The sequence below is a fragment of the Raphanus sativus genome, chromosome 5 (assembly GCF_000801105.2).
Source record: "Raphanus sativus cultivar WK10039 chromosome 5, ASM80110v3, whole genome shotgun sequence".
NCBI classification, from domain to species: domain Eukaryota; kingdom Viridiplantae; phylum Streptophyta; class Magnoliopsida; order Brassicales; family Brassicaceae; genus Raphanus; species Raphanus sativus.
The window spans coordinates 29,520,798-29,542,589 of record NC_079515.1 but is presented as its reverse complement, the minus strand read 5'-3'; the positions used below and the strand labels follow the sequence as shown (position 1 = coordinate 29,542,589).

Sequence of the window (21,792 nt, the reverse complement as noted above, 5' to 3'; positions counted from 1 at the left end):
ATCCTCATGAACTCGATTATACCTTGATTGTATTTTTCCGTAAGCAATCTCGTGTCCGGATCCAAATGAGGTCGATCCATCCAAGAACGAAAATAATTTGAAGAAGACATGTTTTTTTGGAATCAAATTCGTGAGACTAGGAGAGAAGAAGAAAAGAAATGGAGTGAATGAAGAGAAAGAAGGGTGGCTGTATTTATAGATGAAATCCTTCCGGCATACTGAGGAAATTTCGAGGAAATTTCGAGGGAAACAGACATTTCCTCGAAATTTCCTCGAAATAGTTTAAATCCCCCAACAGCTCTCCCAACGGCTCTCTAACGGCTACAAGATGTCGTCGAAATATTAGAAATATCCGTCGGTTTTTTCCGACGACCCTGGTTTCCTCGGTATTCCCTCGAAAAATACCGAGGAAGTTGGTCTTCCTCGAAATTTCCTCAAAAAATAGTGAGGAAATTTCGAGGAAACCTCATTTCTTGGTTTCCTCGGTATTTCCTCGATATTTTGTCAGAAATTTCCGAAGAACTTATTTTCCCTCGGTATTTCCCTCAGAATCAGCGTGTTTTCTTGTAGTGTCTGTTAGCCGGCAATCAATTTTTACGGCTAAGTGACAAACTTGCATTTTGTTGTAGGTTGAGTTGGTCCTCTTGTTTACGCATCTAACCACCATATCAAGACTTCTTACAACTCTCGGGTGATCTTTTGGATATCAACTAGTCAACTACCATATATTATTCCAACATTTTAATACATTTTCCCCTGCCATTATTATAATATGATGATTAAATATAAATAAGAGGATGGGTCCAAACTCTAAAGCACAACCCACCTGGCCATAAATTAGCTACCGGTAATGTTTTTCAAATACTCAATGATTGCAAATTTAAAAGATACTTTATATATTCGATATTTTTGAAGATTTACCATAGATAGGTCAATCTCGTTATTTTTTTAAGGATTAGTCCGATAGCTTAGCTGATAGGTCCTCTTTATTACAAGTTACTGTTTACTAACTCGGATTAGATTCTAGTTAGAGATAAGTTAAAGAATTTTGGTTGAAATTGTTTACTGTCCCACGTTATTATTGGGAACCTTAAAACCTTTTTGTGTAAAGTAACCTTTAAAACCCAAAAAGGAAACGGAATAAATAATTAATTGAATCGGGCCCTTTTGGGCTAGGAAAGGGAAAGGAGTAACTTCGAAAAAGAAACACGTGGCAAAGAGAGAGAGAATCTTTCGTGAGACAAGTCTTTATTCCTCTCTCTCTCTCTCTCTTTCATACAATCATCATCACTTCATCACTTCTCTGTTTTTCTTCAGATTTCTCTCAGATTCCATCCCAAGTCAACAACGTCGCTGCTTTTGTCGGAATGATAACGCGGATCCTCTCCGATCTCATGGATATGCCAACGGCGGTTGCTGCGGGTGAATCGGTGCTGGGTACAATCAAGATCGCAGTGCTGCCAATAGCCAAAGTGTTCACAATGTGCTTCTTGGGTCTTCTCATGGCCTCCAAGTACGTCAACATCTTGCCTCCCTCCGGCAGAAAACTCTTGAACGGGGTACTCTTTCTTTTATTTCTTTCTTTTATTTCATCTCCAGTGTTCGCTTCTCTCTCTCTGTCTCAACAAGTGTGTGTGTCATCTTCCTTAATATTACAGTTGGTCTTCACGCTTCTGCTTCCATGCTTAATCTTTTCCCAGCTCGGACAAGCCGTCACTCTCCACAAGATGCTTCAATGGTTCTGTTTCTTTCTATAGGGGTCATTAAATGCATCTTTTTTTTTCCTTTTCTACAGGACCCAATTAAAAGGCTTATTCTTTTGATTTTTCTTTCAGGTGGTTCATTCCGGTTAACGTCGTTCTTGGTACAATCTCAGGCTCGTTAATAGGCTTCCTTGTTGCTACCGTTATTCGCCCTCCTTACCCTTATTTCAAGTTCACAATCATACAAATCGGAGTTGGTTAGAAAACCCCTTGTCCTGTCTGTGTCTGCTCTGTTCTCTGTTGTTTGTAATCTCAGTTTTTTGTTTGTTTTCAGGTAACATTGGCAATGTCCCTCTTGTGTTATTAGCGGCTCTATGTAGAGACAGATCCAACCCTTTTGGTGACTCTGAAAAATGTAGCATTGATGGCACTGCTTATATCTCTTTTGGTCAATGGGTACTCTTTTCAACATAGTAGCATTCATGTCACTTTTTTTATTCTTTCTCTCACTTTCTTAGGGACTTTAATTGTCAGGTTGGAGCCATCATCCTCTACACATATGTGTACCAGATGCTTACTCCTCCTCCACAAGGTTTTGATGGTGATCAAGAAGAAAATCTTACTTTGAAAAACGTACAAGTAGATGCTGCTTCTCCAGAGCACGTCCCCTTGCTTACTCAGAACGCCGAATCTAGAGGAAGAGTGGATTCAAAGATTACACAGTTCTTTGTTTACCTCTTTGAGAAGTTGAAACTAAAGCAAATCATCCAACCTGCAATAATTGCTTCAGTAAGTATCTCTTGCCTGACAATCCGATGAACAAAGAGATGTTGTGATTACCTTTTACCATGTAACTAAAACTGTGTTTTATTTATTTGTTTTACTTCCAGATTCTTGCCATGATACTTGGTGCAATACCTTTCACCAAGAAGTTGATATTCACAAATAATTCACCTCTTTTCTTCTTCACAGATAGCTGCATGATTCTTGGGTAAGCACTGCAAGCACACTCTTTATTTCTCTTCTTCGAATCAATACGTTAATAATATAACTTTAAATACTTCAGGGACGCCATGATACCGTGCATCTTGCTAGCACTTGGTGGGAATCTCATTAACGGTAAGGATGGTTCTTCTCTCATATATCCATGTAGATCTTTGTTTTGAGCCCATCTTATTGGAACTTTCTTGTATAAAACATTTTTGCAGGACCAGGAAGTTCAAAGCTTGGTTTCAAGACAACAGCGGCGATTATAGTTGGTCGGTTGGTGTTGGTGCCACCAGCAGGACTAGGGATAGTGACGTTAGCAGACAAACTTGGGTTCCTTCCAGCTGGTGACAAGATGTTTAGGTTTGTGTTACTTCTACAGCACACAATGCCTACCTCTGTGCTCTCGGGAGCTGTTGCTAACCTTAGAGGATGTGGAAGGGAGTCGGCTGCTGTGCTCTTCTGGGTTCATATTTTCGCCATCTTCTCAATGGCTGGATGGATGGTTCTGTATATCAACATACTCTTCTAGATTCTTCTTCTTTATTTTTCTTCTTTTCTTTCTTGTGTAATAGTAAATACCATGTGAGCTGAGCGAGATCTTTCCTCTTGTTTGCTCTGAATAAATCAAAGTATATTATAGTTTCTGAAACTAACATGTGCAAACAACACAAAGTCAATTGATCCAAGAGATGAAACAGAAACAAAAACTCGAGCATCATCAGCTGTCAGGAAAGGGGCATCCAGTGATTAACACTTGGAAGATTCTCTCCGATGATAACATTTGGAAGATTCCTGACTCATGACAGCACAGTTTCTAAAGTGCTAAAAGAAAAACTCTTTTGAGGCTTTGAGTCAAATACAGTTTATGAATTTTGAAACTTATAAATAAATACAATGATATATTTTCGCTATACATTGACTCACATGGTCATTTAGATAGCTATGCCTAAATCTAAACCAATAGAGTTCAGAGAAGAAAAAAAGAAGTTAAAAGAACAAAACTGGCCTAAACACAGTCTTTCAACCTCCTTTAGGCAAGATCAGCAGGCATCTCGCGGATGCGAGTACCGTAGTACTTCTCCATGTCCCTTAGAGTCTTCATGTCACTTTTCACAAAGTTAATCGCAACACCTTCCCGCCCAAACCGACCAGCTCGTCCATATTTTTGAAATAGATAATATCAATTTTATCTCTGTCATAGTAAAGTTCGATTTTCGATTTTCATATTTTTGAAATATGAAAATCTAAATATTAAAATATAATTTGAGATAACTAAAGTACAAATTATACCAAATTGACTCGAGTTATTCTATTATCCTGGTACAGCTAAAATCCTTTTCTCAAGTTGTACAGTTATGGTACTCAAATGATTGTACAACTTGATAGAACTGTTTTTTTTTTTTATAAACTCAATGTCTGATGTCTGATCCTAGTTGAGAATACATTCAGATTAATATCAGGGATGGATGATCATATGTTAAGGCTCATCAGGTAAACCATTTAGACCGAAGTCTAAACCCAGACTAATCAAGTAGTGGTAATTTAATTTTCAGAAAGAATCGAATATAAGACTGAAATGGATACACATCAAATTCAAAAAAATTACTATTATACTACTATCACTTGGTTAAAACGGTCTTTTTGGGGTTTTAATTGTATTTATGTGTTCTTTATAAAAAAAAATTATATATATATAGATCTTTGTAGATACAAAGATGGAAAATTGAATGAAAAAAGAGAGAGTTAGACGAACAATCAAAGAAATCTAAAAATATTTATGAACTCTAAATTGTGAAAAACAAAAAAAAAGGCAAAATTGGAAAAAGAAAAGAGATTTAACAAAAAAAAAGAGAAGATAATCGAAGAAAGAGGAGTAGATTGAAGGACGACACGAGCAGATCAACGAAAAATGAGGAGAAGAAAAAGAGAAAGAGACGTGAGTGTAGATTTATGATCTTGAATTTGGTGAGTTAGTCAAGTTATTTTAAAACTGCAATAATCATATTTTGAACTAAATCTCAAATAAAGAAAATGGAAGGCACTGCATGGTCCAAAGTTTCTGAAACATTATTTATTCGACAGTAACAAAGGCTTCAAGTAATTGAAACTTGAGTCTTTTTTCAACAGAGACTTATGAGGACAAAGGTACAACGAACTCAACAACAATGGTATCATCGACATAATCACCAACCTTTTCCTTCACCAAGTCCTTGACAGCCTCAGTTTCTCCCAGACCGTTCAGATACGCAACCGATGCAATCGAGAAACCCTTTGCATTAACCGGAGAGAAGGTTTCTCCCAGTCCCACTGTGATCTGCTCAGCTCCTGGAGACTTCTCCTTCATCACCTCCATGATCTCCGTCTTCGCCTCGTCCGAGAGGTTGTCTTTCACCTTAAGTAACGTGATCTTCGCTACCGATCCTGGAGGTGGTGTTAGGTTTCCAGGAACTTGATCAGCGATATAATCAAAGGCCATGACGTCTTCCCAGACAGGCATCCATTCCTCGACGGCGCGAAGGTGAACATGATGTGCAACGTACGCGTTGAGATCTTCCTTGGATCTGTACCGGCTGTGAAGGACGTGAGTGAAGCTTAGGGGGGATATGAGACGGTGGATAGGACCGGCGAAGAGGTAAAGCGCCTGGTCGATGGTGGCGAGGTTCTTGAGGTCGTTGGCCATGGCTTCGATCTTGTTGGAGTCGACATCGTCTTTGACCTTGAAAAGGACGATGTGCTCGATGATTTGAGTCATGACAGCGTTCTGAGAAGGAATGGACGTTGGAGACTTAGAGATATGACTAGATTAAAACTGAGATAGATATATAAATAGTTCCAACTTTATAAAATATTATATATTTTAATATAACCAAAAAGGGAAAAAATATTGCAAATAATGAAAGGAATCGCACAAAGATTTCTGTCTAAATCCATTTTAGAAAACGAATTTTGAAATCCTTACACAAGATAATCATGTTTTGGAAATTTTAATTTCATAGTTCTCTTAACAAAACAACCTAACAACAAAAAAAAAACCTCAAACTGCAAACATCACGATTTAAATGCTAAATAATAACATTTTTAAAAGAAAACATATCGGTTAAATCACGAACTTTCAAACTTGGTTAAAGAAAAACATGAATATTTTTGTGAACCATTTAAAGCATCAACTTATTTTGATTAGTCATTTTAAATTCGAATATATTTTGACTAAATCATTTTTAGACGTCTAAAATGGTTAACAAATTAAGTTAACGGAGTTAATCTCGTTTCTGATCTCTGTTAATTCTATCGTCATCGTTCTGAAATTTTAAGGAAAAAAAAAGTATTTCTCAAGGGATTTGAACCCACCCAGGACCAAAGCTACAACTATATCAAAGCTAACCACTAGACTACTTATCATTTCATTAATAACTAGGTGTTTTCCTGCACCATGTGCAGTAAAAAAAAATTAAAATATTTTCTAACAGATAAACATAAATTATATTTATTTTTTATTAATATTATAAATTTTCTTTTTCTTATTAATATTTTAATATAAATTTGATTTAACTGAACATTAAAATTAAGATAAAAACAATTTTGTTTATTTTGAAATATATTTAAGAATGTGCATGTATATATTTAAAATTATAATCTTAGGTAGATTTTTCTATCCATTTATTTTAATTAAATATATTACATAAATATGTAAAATTTCATAATTGTCAAAAATTAAAATTAAACTATATTTATAAAATCTGTAGATATATATATAAAAAACTAATGATTTTACGATTTAATTTGATTTTATGATTTAATTTTTATAATTTTCTAAAAATATGTATATATTTTTGAAATATTTTTAATTTAAATGAAATTTCAAAATTTGAAATGTCATAATTGAATATATTTATTTTAATGATGATTTATGAGTTATTACCATATTTTTAAAAAGTCCAAAAATATAAATCGACAATAAATGTAATACATGAGTTATTACCATATTTAAAAAGTTTACCAAAAATATAAATTAACATTAAATATAATTTTCCATGTCATATTAATCTATAAGACATATCAATTTTAGTAGCCATGCTATATTACTTTTGTGAAAATGATTGTAGAAGACATGTGGTAAAATCACTTCTCAAATATAATCTAGGGGATGAAAATTTTATAATTGTCAAAAATTAAAATTAAAAAATATTTATAAAACTATAGATATATATAAGAAACTAATGATTTTACGATTTAATTTGATTTTATGATTTAATTTTTGTAATTTTCTAAAATATGTATATATTTTTGAAATATTTTTAATTTAAATGATATTTTGAAATTTAAAATGTCATAATTGAATATATTTATTTTAATGATGATTTATGAGTTATTACCATATTTTTAAAAAGTCCAAAAATATAAATCTAAAATAAATGTAATATATAAGTTATTACCATATTTTAAAAAGTTTACCAAAAATATAAATTAACATTAAGTATAATTTTCCATGTCATATTGACCTATAAGATATGTTATCAATTTTATTAGCCATGTCATATTATTTTTGTGAGAATGATTGTAGAGAAGACATGTGGCAAAAATTGTTCATGTCATATTAATTTATAAGACATGTCATCAATTTTAGTAGTCATGTCATATTATTTTTGTGAGAATGATTGTAGAGAAGACATGTGGCAAAATCACTTCTCAAATATAGTCTAAGGGATTATAGTTACTAATAGTTTTTTTTTTGTAAACAAATTAGTTACTAATAGTTATTATTATTGTTTTACTCAATTGAAACATCTGATTCTTTTCCAAACCTAAATCGTTTTATTTTGCGCATCACATACACTCTCCTTCAAGGCTTAGTTATGTATATTTCAATTCAAACTCGCCATTTTTACCAAAGTCCATAAACACCCATCTATAATTTGAATTCCCGTGGTACGGCACCCTATTTTATTCTTCTGAAAGATAAATAGAAAGTCTCCACCTTTGACAAAAGTTGGAGAGTGTATGTGGTGCTTACGGATTTAGGTTTTGAGAAGAAACAGATTGGGGTTTATTAGATCCAGAAACAAATTAGGGATTTAGGTTGGTAGAAGAAACAATTTGGTGGTTTAAATAATAACATTTTTTCAAATTTAAAACGACTTAATTTGGATTTGACAGAGATCAAAGATGGTGATTATTCCGTCAATTCAATCTTTTAACCATTTTAACTGCGTTTAATTGACTTAATCAAAATATATTAGAGATTAAAACGGTTAGTTAACATAAGTTGAGGTTTTAAATGATTTACAATAAATTCAGATTCTTTTAACTAAATTTAAAAATTAGTGATTTAAATGACATTTTCTATTTTTATTTATACACCAAAGTCCAAATTTCAGAAATCCAAGTTTTATCCACTAAAACTAGTATAAAGTAATCTAATTTATTAACTTAGAATTATATTTATTCAAAATATTGTCATTCAAGTTTGGATATATTCACATCTCTCACTAGAAATAAATATAGTATCTTTTATATTTCGGTTATACAGTATATATTATATTTATGTATTATCTAATCTATTTATTTAGAAGATTATTTTGGATCGCAGCATTATATTTTAGTACTATATAATATCTCAAATCAAACGAAAAAAACAATTCGCATATGTATGGTCTAACCATTTTTCCATGATTGGACTAAACCTATACTAACCAAAATCATTTTATTAATCATTGTAAACATGGTTTTAATTGTTTAGATTATACTTGTGGACATTTTCATGATCTAATAAACAAACCTTTTTTTCTTTTTTGAGAAAAATCGAAACAAACTTTAGTAACAATTTTTTATACTTTATTTGTGCTTGACACGTGTTTTATCATTTTTATTTACAAATTATTAGTTTTTCGTAATTGTATTATTTGTTCAAAAAAATTAATAGCAAATAAACCGTTAAGCGGTTACATATCCACGATTCAGGTCATTTACCACTTTCATGATCATTATTATTTTCTTGGTTCTTTTAATCATATAGTATATTAATCATATCAGATAAGCCTAGTTTGGTTTGTGGGCTTTGTAGTGTTGGATTTGGGCTTCGGCTCTGTACATTGGGCTTTTGGGCCTTTTTAATAATAAATATCAGATGGAAAAAAAAAATCTTCCACAAACTAATCGCTAAAGAAACCATTCCATCAATAGCAAAACAAAACACGAGTCCGGAGACAATGAAACCAGAGCAACTGAAATCAAAGAATCTGAAAACATTCATTCTCCATGAAAAGCACAACTCTAGACTTCAATTGGGTTAAAGATGTATGGAGAAGCGTGTGCTCACCGAAACTGCGTTTCTTCCTTTGGTCGACAATCGATGATGCTCTACCTATCGGCAAAAACCTGAGGAAAAGAAGAATGGTATCAGCAACCCAATGCCCTAGATACAATGAACTAGAGACGAAAATACATATCTTCTTTACCTGTCCTTTTGCGGCGGATGTTTGGAAACTCATCCCAACAACGAAAGAGATTCAAGTGGATGCAGATATGGAGTTCACAGAGGCCCTGATAAAGTTCAGAGGAACTATCTGTTTACCTCCGACAGGTATCGTGGGAGCCATACTCCCATGGATTCTCTGGTCGCTATGGACCTCACGAAACAAGCTCATCTTCGAAAATAGGAGAACGACACCTGTGGAGACAGCAACCAAAGGGCTCTGTCTAGCCCTTGAATGGAACCAAGCACAAGGAAAAGAGAGCAAGCGCGAGATAGTACCAGAGATATCTCGGGATCGACATCCCAGAGCTTCAATCTCCCTCACGCATGATAGAACCATCGCATGCAAAACAGATGCAGCCTGGGATAAGAATCGCAAATCGGCGGGTCTCGCCTGGAACTTCTCGGGTCCAGAACTAGAGTCTACAATAGGCGAATCGATCACGCAGGATTTCGTAGCTTTACCTCTCATCGCCGAAGTTTTGGCAGTGATGGCAGCACTTGGAGCGGCAAAGGATCGCGGCTTCACCTTTCTCAATGTCTTCTCAGATAGTTTAACGCTCATCGGAGCAATTAACGGTAAGAACCAACGCAAAGAGTTGATCGGAATCATCACCGATATCCGATCAATCTCAACTGATTTCACCAATCTTTCGTTTTCTTTTTTCTCTAGATCGAAAAACTCTCTCTCTGATTCTCTAGCCAAAACGGCTCTCCGTGGATCTGTATCGACCCCTGTAATGGGCTGACTTATTTTGTTTCTGGGCTTTGACCCATAATGAAATTTTTTCGTGACAAAAAAAAAAGAGTTCTTTTTACAAAAATAAATGAAGACAAGTTATTTTGAACTTCATTTCATTTACGAGTGATAACTTATTCTAGCCATTTACGAGGTGGAAAAGGATAAGTTTGTGTTTTTTTTTTTTGTTACCCCATAATGATCAAATCTCCGTATTAATAGTATTTGCTGGATATTTTAAAATTTGTACAGGCTATACGAATACTTGCGATATTTGTACATATAGATTAAGTCATAACTAGATTGTATTTAAAATCGCTGGTATATTTTTTTAGTTTTTTAAACTAATTTTTATATTTTAATTTTTTTGTAATCATATTTATATTTAATATTAACTTAATTAGATAGAATAATCTCTTGAATAAATGAAATACATAGTTAAACACTTAAACATAATATTTATTAATATGCTATGTTACTGTTTTAATAGAATATATTTTAATATTATTAAACATAACATTTATCAATATGTTATGTTGTTTTTTTAATAGAATAGATTCTTATACTATTATTATTAGGATCGTGTAAAACCTATCAACCAACTATTATAAAAATAAGCTTGTCAAGCAACTCTTTGTTACGATAATAAATTAATAGCAAACGGTTATAAATATGTTCATAAAGAAAAAATACATTAAACATACATTACGCATCAAACGGTTACTAAAGTAGAGGGAGGATGTCAAAAAAAAAAGTAGAGGGAGTTACGGTTTCAATTTTTGTGGCTAGATTAATATGTTAGTCCACCTGATTACGCCCTTAATAGCAGTTTTAACTTTATTTGAAAAACAGTGACAAAAAGTAATATTTCAAGATAGTTTAGGGGTAAAAGATAGAGATGATCGTGTATTAATGATATTGATATATTTTAATATTATTAGACATAACATTTATAAATATGCATGTTATGTTGTTTTTTTAATAGAATAGATTCTTAATACTATTATTATTAGGATCGTGTAAAACCTACCAAGCAACTATTATAAAAATAAGCTTGTCAAGCAACTCTTTGTTAAGATAATAAATTAGTAGCAAACGGTTATAAATATGTTCATAAAGAAAAAATACATTAAACATCATTACGCATCAAACTATTATTAAAGTAGAGTGAGTTACGGTTTCAATTTTTGTGGTTAGATTAATATATTAGTCCACTAAGTAAATTATGATTATGCCCTTAACAGCAGTTTTAACTTTATTTGAAAAACCAGTGGTAAAAAAAGTAATATTAGTTTAGGGGTAAAAGTTAGAGATATCATGTTTTAATAATATTGATTGTATGCATATATCATTACAAAACTTTTACGTTTTCTCCCTAAACGATCAGAGAAATAGAGGTTTGTAAGCTCTGGACACGGACTTCACGGTTGGACGAACATTTCTTTCATCTTTACAAATACCAACTTAGTTAGCATTTTCTATGCAAATCTCTCTAAACTAAATTATCAGAAACAAATAATAATTTAGTTAAATTATAATGTGCCTTAACGTTAATGAGCGTACCTTATCCATTATTTCTATGCAAATCTCTCTAAACTAAATTATCAGAAATCAATCATTTTATATCGTTCACATAGATGCAGATCTTCCGGTTTGGTTCACAGAATCTATATGAATCTGTATTTGCTGACAAAAAAAAATACATTATTTGAATCTACATATGCATATACCCAACAATATTTGTGTTTGTTTGTGGGGGAGATTGCAACCTAGGATTCGTAAAAAGTTTAATCAGATTTGACATAAACGTACGATAAGCTTTATTTTTGATTAGATCGTTTATCTTAGCAAGTATCTATATCTTATTTTATGCTTTTAGAGATTTTAGCTTAAATACAACTAGATTTTGATCCGCGCTTTAGAAGCGCGGAATATTTTACGATAAAAAATTTCACTAATAACTTAACAAATATTTTGGTAATTTTTAAAGAGTGTGTATTTAAAATATTTTTGCATTTAAATCAGTGTTTTTAAATTCAACCCGATTGTGATTATACCCGTTAATCCAGAGATCTGACAATTCAATTTTGGTTTTTAAAATATTCATATTAAAAAAATCACTAAACCTCGAGACTAACCGATTGAACTGATGGATGACCGATATGTAATCTAATTGGATTTAAGTTGTAATAGTTTCATAATTTGTAATCTTATAATCCAAAATTTAAAGTTCATTATTTTGCAATTTATGAAATTATGATGTTTTTACAAAATTCTAAAGAGAAAATGATAGATATAAATAACTAAGATTAATTATTGTATTGTCTGGAAACATTGATAGTAGTATAAAAAATATATTGTTTGGAAACATTAATAGTAGTACAAAGAAATAAGTATATTGTTTGGAAACATGGATAGTAGTATAAAGAAAGTAACATTAGTGATTTAATGTAGGTTTAACTATAAAGTATAAAGGTGTATTTAATTTAAAAACTTACAAAATAAATGTTATTTCCAACGGAATGTTTGATAGTATTATAAAGAAATAAATATATTGTTTGGAAACATGGATAGTAGTATAAAGAAAGGAACATTAGTGATTTAATTTATGTTTAACTATAAAGTATAAATGTGTATTTAATTTAAAAACTTACAAAATAAGTGTTAGGTCCAATAGAATGTTTTTGTTTTAACAAGATAGATTAATTTTGGGACGACATTCTAATTAATAACAGAAAGACAGCAAGACAAAACCAAAAGAAATTGATGGACTAAAATCAAACCCGCATTCCAAGATGATTTGTTTCTTTTACCTAATTGGGTTTTTGTTTGTACGTGTTTGATACAAATAGTTTACATGTACAGTACAGTACAAAATAGTTTGCGTGCCCTTGATCTAGCCCTCCCTTGGAACTAGATCCCTAACCTTGAACGGGCTCGATACGGTAGTTTTGTCCTTTTAACGATCTTTACGACAAGTATTGGCCCTATGAACAGCTCAAACGTCATTATGCGTTCATTACATATATATATGTTGCATGTATAACTTCCTCATATCAAAAATGGCTGAATACAAGACTAAAGATAGTATTGGATACATGATTATAAAGGACTATATGTCAAAAAGGGCTATATGTTGTTGGATTCATCTTTGACTCTCTAGTTGTATAGTTTTATTACTAGAGACATGATAATATAAGGACTAAATAGTAACGAAGACGACAATTTTAGAAAAGTCACAACTCATTACAAAAAAACTAAGTAATTTCTGATAGAATTTTTGACTGAATACATTTCTTCAGAAATTACATCAAAAAAATAGATGAAATATTTTTTGAAAAAAGTGGGCATTTGTCAGAATTTGATTGGTATTTAGTGATGAATTTCCGATAAAACTGTATTTGTTGGCAATTACCATCAAATTTTCGAAAAAACATTTTGTCGGGATATTTTCTGGATAAATTATTGAAAAAAAACCATATATCCGTTAGCTAGTTATTGTACTTCTCGAAGAAAATGTACATTTGTCGGGAATTTATTAGCAATTACTGACAAATTTTATAGCCGTTTGAAAAATCATAATTTGTGACGGATACCATATGAATTTTTCAATAATGTGTTGTTTTAAGTTACAAAAAATAATGTGTTGTTTTGTGAATATTATTACTTATTAGTGGTGAAGTGAATAGAAGTATATTGAATTTTAATAACTTTGCATTTAGACATTTCTTGATTTTAAAATTTCTAGTTTCAGCGTTAAAATTGTATTTTCAGTTATTTGAATATTATTCTTTTAAGATGTTTTGTGTCCTCTCTCTATATTTGGATATTGAGTAAGTTACCATCTATGTATTTCATTTACCTTTTTTGTGTGCTGCGCTTTTCACTATCACCGGAAAAATCTCACCTCCGTACTTTTGTTCTTCCTCACCGTTTCCTCATGTGAAATTATCTGGATTGTTATCGATCAGGCTTATAAGTTCTCAATTGTGTGGTTGTTTCTCACGATATTTTAGATTGTTCCGATCAATATTAACTACTCCTCTTCTTCTTTAGATTTCGTTTTTTTGTTAATAAGTGATCTCCTTGGGTTGGGTCAGAGTTTAGTCGTCCTTAATATTATTTTTCTTGCCATTGGCTTACCGTGGATAATCCTTATTCATATTGGTTTTTAAGATTTGGTTTTGATGATATGACTTCTATGCTCTCTTTCATAGCTTGAGGATGGTTTCAAAGTTTGCTGATTTTGTTTTGTCTACCGTTCCTTCTCTGTTCTCTCATCTCGTTTCAGCTTTCGTCACTGCTCGTGTCTCTGTGGCTCTCTTTCTCCATGTTTTCCGCTCCAAGTTTAGTGTTTTCCTTTGTATATGTTCTGTAGGTTTGGAATGTTGTTTCAAGCTTGGACTCTGTTTTCTCGATCGCTGGCTTTTATTCTCCCTCCTTCACATTCTCATGCTTTTCTTAGTATAAGTGTTCAGAGTTAGTCTTCTGTAAATTTTCTCTCATCTATCAATAGTTTTGTGGTTCTTCGCTGCCATGTGTGTCTTGTTTGAGCTTTTTTTAGTTTGCTGGTGGTTGCTTATGATGCATTAAGTATGTGTCTTTTTGCTTCTAATCCGCTTTCTTGTTTCTTTTCATTAGTCTTTGATCGTGCTTCTTTGTGTTTGGGGGATTTCTTTGTTTCAGAGTATATATTTCTATTGTTTCATGATATCTGCTGATTCTAGTCAAGACATTCTATGATAAAGTGAAGTAAGTTAGTATTCGTTCTTGATCTTCTTTTAGCTCTCGACTTTTATTGAGTTAGTGTAACTTTGGTATTTTGATATTTCTATGATTATGAAAATTTTATGTTTAGAATATGTGTTGTGTTCTAGTTTATATTTCTTTTTGTTAATATTAAAATAATATATAATTTGTAAATAAAATAATAAAATAGTAAAAAATAATAAATAGTGCAAGTTTATGTTATTTTTAGCTGGAAATAATATTTAAAACATATATATATTGTTTACTTATCTCTTTATCCATTTTGTATTTTTATCAATAAAATAGATTATCAAACTTTAAAATATGATGGTTAGTGTTAGAAGAATAAGACAATGCACAATTATAAAATGATGAACCAAATTGTAATAATCTAAAAGATGAAGGACCTAAAATGTAAAAGAAAAAAGACATACAAACCCCCTTCTAGGGCTGGGCAAAAAATCCGAACCCGAGAAACCAAACCGAATTCGATCCAAAAAGTAGGACCGAACCCAAACCAAAATTGATTAAATATCCGAACGGATTCAAAATTTCGGTGTTTAAAGAACCGAAACCGAACCCGATCCGAACCGAAATATTGTGGGTATCCGAATGTATCCGAAATAAATTTATATACTTAAATATATACATTATTTTTATATATAATGTATATTAAAAATATTAAAAATATATAAGATACCTTTAAATTTTCCAAAATACTCGGAAAATATATGAAAATAGTCAAAAGTAAATGTTTAAAATAGTTAAAGTATACTGAAAACACCAAAATAGTTAAATATCTATTGATTATTTATCCAAATATTCAAAGAAACCCAATTTATATGTTAAATTAAGGTATTTTGACATATATGTTATGAAAATTTATATGTAATATATTATCTTTCTTATAGATTATGAAAATTTAAAGTATATCATGAATTTTGAAAATTTAAAAATATTTTAAATGGGTTATCCGAACTCGAACCGAACCCGCAAAGATCCGAACCGGACCCGAACCAAAATTTAGAAATATCCGAATGGGGCTGAAATCTTTGACCCTGAAAACCCGAAACCCGAATGGACTGAACCGAAACCCGAATGAGTATCCGAACGCCCAGTCCTACCCCATTCCACATATCATAAGAAGAGATGAAAATCTATTATAATGTTTATAGAACTTTAGCAAGAACCTCTTATTAATAATTCTGCCTCAGAAAATTTTTCACTAACTGATTTTTCAGCTTTAGTATTATTATTCTCCAATATAAAATATGTTCTTCACTGGTTGGAAAATTCTGTAAATAATAAACAATTTAACAACTTTACATTGTTTATAGACGAAGGATATTTTTAAGACAGTGCCAAATTATTAAGTAAATGTTTCCTGAAAATATTAAAATCATATCTTTTTATTTTTGAAAGGAAAATAGCATTATAATTATATCTTAATACGTCTGGTGACTTATTGCAAAATGTGGTGATGGAATTCAACTGCACATTTTGGCACTCGGTGAACGTGAAATCTCAGATTTCAGATCTGAAATCCACCGGTGTTCACCGGAAGAGCTAAGCTACCTGATCTTCTTTTTCTTTTTTTCCGCTTCCTGATCTTCTTTTTTTTTTTGTAACTTAAGCTTCCTGATTTTCTTTCCCTTAATCCTTTCTATCTAATCTATTAAAACTAAAGTACAAATTTAAAATAACTCAGATTTTTCCTAAAGAATTACAAATGAATGCCATTCTCTTTTTTACTTTTAATCATAAATAATTTTAATAAATAAAATTACTAAAACATAATAGATATTGTTTCCTTAAAATATTCTATGTGTTACACCAAGTTACCTAATATTTAGCTAACATAAAAGATTGAAATCTTTTATTTTCTAAACAAATATAAATCATAAAAACAAAAGTCTGCGACAAAATTATGTTGTAAGATATGTTTTCCAAGATCTTAATTTTTGGTAAATAATACTTACTTTAATTTTGGGGGTAATTTTCTGATTTTTATACTATGAGTCGGTTTGAAATGTATGTTTTTCAAAATATTGATTCGAATACGAATTAAAAATGTTAAATATTTATCAAAATATTTAGAAGTGTGTCTTTAATATTTTCATTCAACCAAAGTAATAAACAGGCGTGTTATTATTAAAAATTGAAAAAATTATTTTCAAATCATATGAAATTTGGAAATTAAAAAAAATGAAGTCATGACAAATACGAACAAATATTTAGAAACAACATTGTGATACATTTTTCTTCTATGGTTTTGGTATTTATGATGTTTTATCTAAAATCCTTTTCTTTTCAACTGAGTAGTTTAAATATGTAAACATAGCAAAAGAATTTTGAAACTAAATTTAAAAATAGTAGTATCAGTAAGAGACATAAAATAGATATCCTAAAATGAGAAACTCTAATGTGATATTGATCAATAAACACCAAAGTTCTGTTTTTGAAGTTAATAAAAGGAAGACAAAATAAAAAAAATAGATTGTACGATTAATATTCGATGTCTACGCAAAAAAATAAAAGAAAATAACACCCGCACGGGTGTGCGGATCAAACTCTAGTTTTAGCTTAAATCTGTTGTTTATTCTTGCTGATTCCGTGTGTAACCTAGCCGGTCGTTCTCCTTTTGGTCGCGGAATGTATTGTTTTGATTTGCTCTTTACGGGTTGGAAAAAAAAAGGAAATTGAATTTTCTTTTTCATCGATGTTGTACATTCTAAAGTTTCCCTTTTAAATGACGTATGAATGGATAAATAGTGCACGGAGGGGGTGTAAGTTTTTATAACTTCATACTTCATAGGATGCGTACGTCCTCATGTTATCATTATTGAAGTTTGAATATGAAATAAATCGAAAAATAAATGATGGTAAAATAAATTAATAAATTTACGTAAATTCTAATATAGCTGTATTGTCGTCTTCTCTCCTACTATATATAGCTGTATTGTCGTCTTCTCTCCTACTATATATATATATATATATATAACCCATAACCCTATCAGAGCCGTGCACATAGTGTTAGGAGAGAGGCATTAGCCTCAGGCCCCCATATAATTTATAGAATTTGGGGCCCCAAATCTCCAAAAAAATTAGTGTAATTGTTCAAAAAATATTTTAGCACAAAACCAAGCCGATATCAACAAAAATGCTTCTGTCAATAAAATTAAAAAGATATAAAAAGGCTTCTGTATATTCAAATTGTCAAGATTTTTATTATTTTTGTTTCTCAAATTTGTTCCTACCAAATATTTGTGTACTTTCATTTTATAATTATTTCTTTAAATGCTAGATTTTATTTTTTTGTAAAACATAAAAGCTCGGATATTTATTTTAGCCTTTTATTTCTTACTATACAAGTATTAGTTATTTTTTAATATTTATAGAGGATTTAAAATTATTTTCGTAAATATATATAGATATGTTTATAAACAAAATATAAAAAAATGAATTCTTGCTGTTGTTTTTTGAAAATTTGATTATCCTTGCTGTTTTAGACAGTTTCATTATTGTTTTCTTTGATATTTTATATAGTTTAAAACTACATTATGTTTATTTCTGAGAGAAAGTATAAAATATAATTTTAAAACTTGCCTCAGGCCTCTAGAAGGGCTGGCACGGCACTGAACCCTATACATAATTATATATATATAGATAACCCTATACATTCGTTATAACTTGTAATTATTAATTTGGTCCTTAAAGAGGAAGTGGGAGATTTATTTTGTTAAGCAAAAAAAAAAAAGAGGAAGTGGGAGAAAAAATGATGAAGAAAGCCGCACGAGTCCTTTCATTGGATTCCCTTCGAAGATGTTATCGTTTGCTCCGACACAATGTCATGCCTTAAACATATCATTCGTCTTTTTTCACTAACTAGATTCAATTTTTGTAGTTACAGCATAGCTAATAAGGTTTTTCATAATTTTTAAATTGATTCACACGGTAGTTTTTCAACTTTGATAAACTTTGCAATTTGCAACCAACAACGGATTGGTTGGATCTTTTTTATAACATTAGATCATATCCAAAACTTTAATATGCATATTATTCTACATCCACTATATTTTTCTGTAATAAACCTTTTCTTCTGTCGAACTTAACATATTTGATTTTTTACAAAAAAAAAAAGTTAACATATTTGAACTCGGATCAAAAGTTTTAAATGTGAGCTATCCCTCTCATTAAAATGGTATCATTTCATGACTTCTATATATACATTAATAGAAAGGAAACATATACCAGAAGTACTTTTTAATGGATTTGTCTTTTATGAGCAAATCTAATAAATAACAGTAACCCAACTCGTAATTAACTCAAACCAAAATACAAAAAAAATTGCAAAGCCAACAAGCTGAAAGGTTAGCAAGCATCATTCAATCATTGAATACATATTCAAACCTACCTAATTCACAATAACTAAATAAAAAGAGATAGGGCATTTGATTAATAATACCCTACCACAAGTTCAAGCCTACCTAATTCAGTTATCCAAATACTAAAACAAAAAAAAAACAAAGAGGGGAAGAGAGAGACAAGAAAAAAAGCAGCAAAACATCACACTACACTCTCTAGAATGCACCTTCAATTATTGTATTTGAATCAAACAAGAAGTTTGAGATTGATCATACCATGGGAACAGCCTCAAAACCGTAATTAAAACTTAACTTATTTGTCGATTTGTTGACCATTACCAAGTGCCAAAACAAAGAAGAGCTCTACATCTGGAGGAGCAAAGAAAGTGATTTGTCTCCTCCTCAAAGCAGAGTTTTGGGCAACCCTTTGCTTCTTCGGCGCCGGAGGACATGTCAGCATCTCCGGTATTCTTGACTTCTTAGACTCCGGAGTACAACATCCATGGGATGAAATCGGCGACGTTGACGTGGCGGTTGAAGATATTGAAGTAGATGATAACGTTGAAGTGACGTCACTTTTGATACTACATGGAAAAGATGGGTTCTTGATTGGTTTTCTTCTTCTTGGAGTTCTTGTTACTGGTTTCTTTCCTTTTGACGCCATTATAAACCAAACAAGGAGAGAAGAGAAGAGAGAACGAGAAGAGAAAATGTGTGACTTAGTTTATGTATAAACCTTAGTGGGAGTTTTACTTTAAAGTTCTTAAATTTTGACTGGGAAAAGTTTCTATCAGGAGAAAAGAAAAAGCCAAGAAAGAAAAAGGTAAGGAAAGAAGAAGAGATTGCTTAGTATTTGGAAAACTAAAGAAAAATGATTTAGTTATGGTAGAGGATCAATGCATGGAAGTCACTGGTGTAGTGTGAAATGGGTACGCTTTATTTTACTTAAATATTCATAAAACTATAATATTGAATAATACTAGTAGTGTTTTAGGCCATCCAACCATTCGGAACCTTAGAATGATCTCATCGGTTAAATGGACCTTTTATCAAAACTTATAGCTTATCATAACGTTTTACATATTTTTAATTCTTTAAATTAGCATGTTAGTGTGTATAATAAGGTATAAGAAGATTTCTTCTAAAAAAAAAAGAAATATAAGAAGATTTCGGTTCATAATGCTTTTTTCGGTTCATAATACTGATCGGTACAGAGGAAAAATATTTCTAGATCTGTCATCATTTGAATGAGTATACTAGTGAAAAAAATAACTAATTGTGATATCTATACTATTAAAAGGAAAGCAGTATTGAAAAGTCGACTTATACAAGTTGTTTTGGATCCTTTCATTTTTAAAGTTTTTGGTCTTACTTTATATTTCTCTAACAATAAATTATAAAGAGATAAATCTTATTTTTGGTATTACCTTACTTCTCTAACAATATTTTTTTGGTCTTATCATGTCTCTATTTATTTTAATAGATCTTATTTCAACAATTAACCCACCCACGTATATGATCATATATAAGTAAAAAGTCTTTAACGAGAAAGTTAAAAGCTATAGATCTTTGTTATATGTCTTATTATTTTCTATATTTTATTGTTGTCATAACTATATTGTTTTCAACCTCAGTGTAACGTGGCTTCGCCAATCCACATAATTATGACTACAAAAAGAATGAAGATTGGGCATGTATATATTTTTAGTCGATTCTGATTTGGAAGCAAGTAATTATTAGTTAGAAGCATAGTCTGTATTTTCCATTGCCGGATGAAGAGATGGACTAGGTAATAATCATGAAAATAAACAAATACTGTCATATCAATAAGTTTTTTATATTTTTATTTGGATGACAAAATAAAAATTCTATAAAAGTTTAAGGAATCACAATTTTATGTAATATTAAAACCTATATCAGAAATTTAATCAAAAAGAAATTATCGAATATTTTATGTTTTTATCAGATCAATGATATTAAATCGCAGGGTAATAGCGAGTTTTTGGGTTTTTACTAGATTCCATCAAATTTTAATGCTCAATCTACTTTATTAAAAAAGGAAGGAGTTTTGATAAATCTACCTATAAAAGTTGTTTTGAATTTTTTTTTTGGTTTTACACTCTATATTATAAATATGCTAAGCCATCCAACGATTAGTTCCTACATTTATGCATTTCATCATTTGTTATCTTTACATTATTTTTATCGTCACACGATTTCAAAATCTATTACCCATATATTTTTTTACCTAAAGGTCAAAATTAAATGCCTCCAAACTACACTATTACCATACATGCATACACACATTTCATCGTAGTGATCTCATGCTGTCAGCGTTTGTTTGACATCCTTTTCTGGAAAATCAAGATTCATCAAAGACGATAAAGTATCGTCATTCTCACGCAGAAAGAGAAGAAATAGAATACATGTGTGTAGTTTTAGTTAATGCTGGTTAGATTTTCCTTTTACTGGACTTTAGATTGTATTTTAATTTGTATATATGTATATGCTGACCTATTTAGGATTTAAATATTAATATTAATATGAACGACAAAAAGAAACACTAATAGCTTTTACAATATTATCGATGTATTGATACTGTAGTTGTTACAAAACTATATAATACATTTTATATCAAGCATAATACTACATAATATGGAAATTCTTAGCTTTTTATAATTTAGATTATATATCAACATCCAGGAATACTGCAGACGGGTTATGTACGTGTTTTTTATTTGAAAATATATGTTACCGAAATTATTATACAAAAAC

At 30.8% G+C, this 21,792-nt stretch overlaps 4 protein-coding genes across 4 annotated transcripts; 2 read left to right on the top strand and 2 right to left on the bottom strand.

Annotated features, from left to right (window-relative positions):
- The first annotated feature begins 1,269 nt into the window (after positions 1–1,269).
- Positions 1,270–3,342, top strand: LOC108856667 (protein PIN-LIKES 6). Its single transcript, XM_018630520.2, has 8 exons — positions 1,270–1,559; positions 1,659–1,738; positions 1,836–1,960; positions 2,038–2,159; positions 2,238–2,492; positions 2,594–2,694; positions 2,770–2,822; positions 2,912–3,342. The coding sequence occupies exons 1-8, from the start codon at positions 1,368–1,370 to the stop codon at positions 3,220–3,222; spliced, it is 1,239 nt and encodes a 412-aa protein (XP_018486022.1). The 5' UTR covers positions 1,270–1,367; the 3' UTR covers positions 3,223–3,342.
- A 1,377-nt stretch (positions 3,343–4,719) lies between these two features.
- LOC108860837 (stress-response A/B barrel domain-containing protein UP3-like) lies at positions 4,720–5,589 on the bottom strand. The gene has a single exon (XM_018634688.2). It carries the CDS (start codon positions 5,443–5,445, stop codon positions 4,825–4,827), a length of 621 nt encoding a protein of 206 aa, XP_018490190.1. The 5' UTR covers positions 5,446–5,589; the 3' UTR covers positions 4,720–4,824.
- A 3,359-nt stretch (positions 5,590–8,948) lies between these two features.
- LOC130494966 (uncharacterized) lies at positions 8,949–9,914 on the top strand. Its single transcript, XM_056985840.1, has one exon. The coding sequence runs from the start codon at positions 8,949–8,951 to the stop codon at positions 9,912–9,914; it is 966 nt and encodes a 321-aa protein (XP_056841820.1).
- Positions 9,915–18,901: 8,987 nt separating this feature from the next.
- LOC108859598 (cyclin-dependent protein kinase inhibitor SMR9-like) lies at positions 18,902–19,929 on the bottom strand. The gene has a single exon (XM_018633509.2). It carries the CDS (start codon positions 19,679–19,681, stop codon positions 19,331–19,333), a length of 351 nt encoding a protein of 116 aa, XP_018489011.1. The 5' UTR covers positions 19,682–19,929; the 3' UTR covers positions 18,902–19,330.
- Between the last annotated feature and the right edge of the window lie 1,863 nt (positions 19,930–21,792).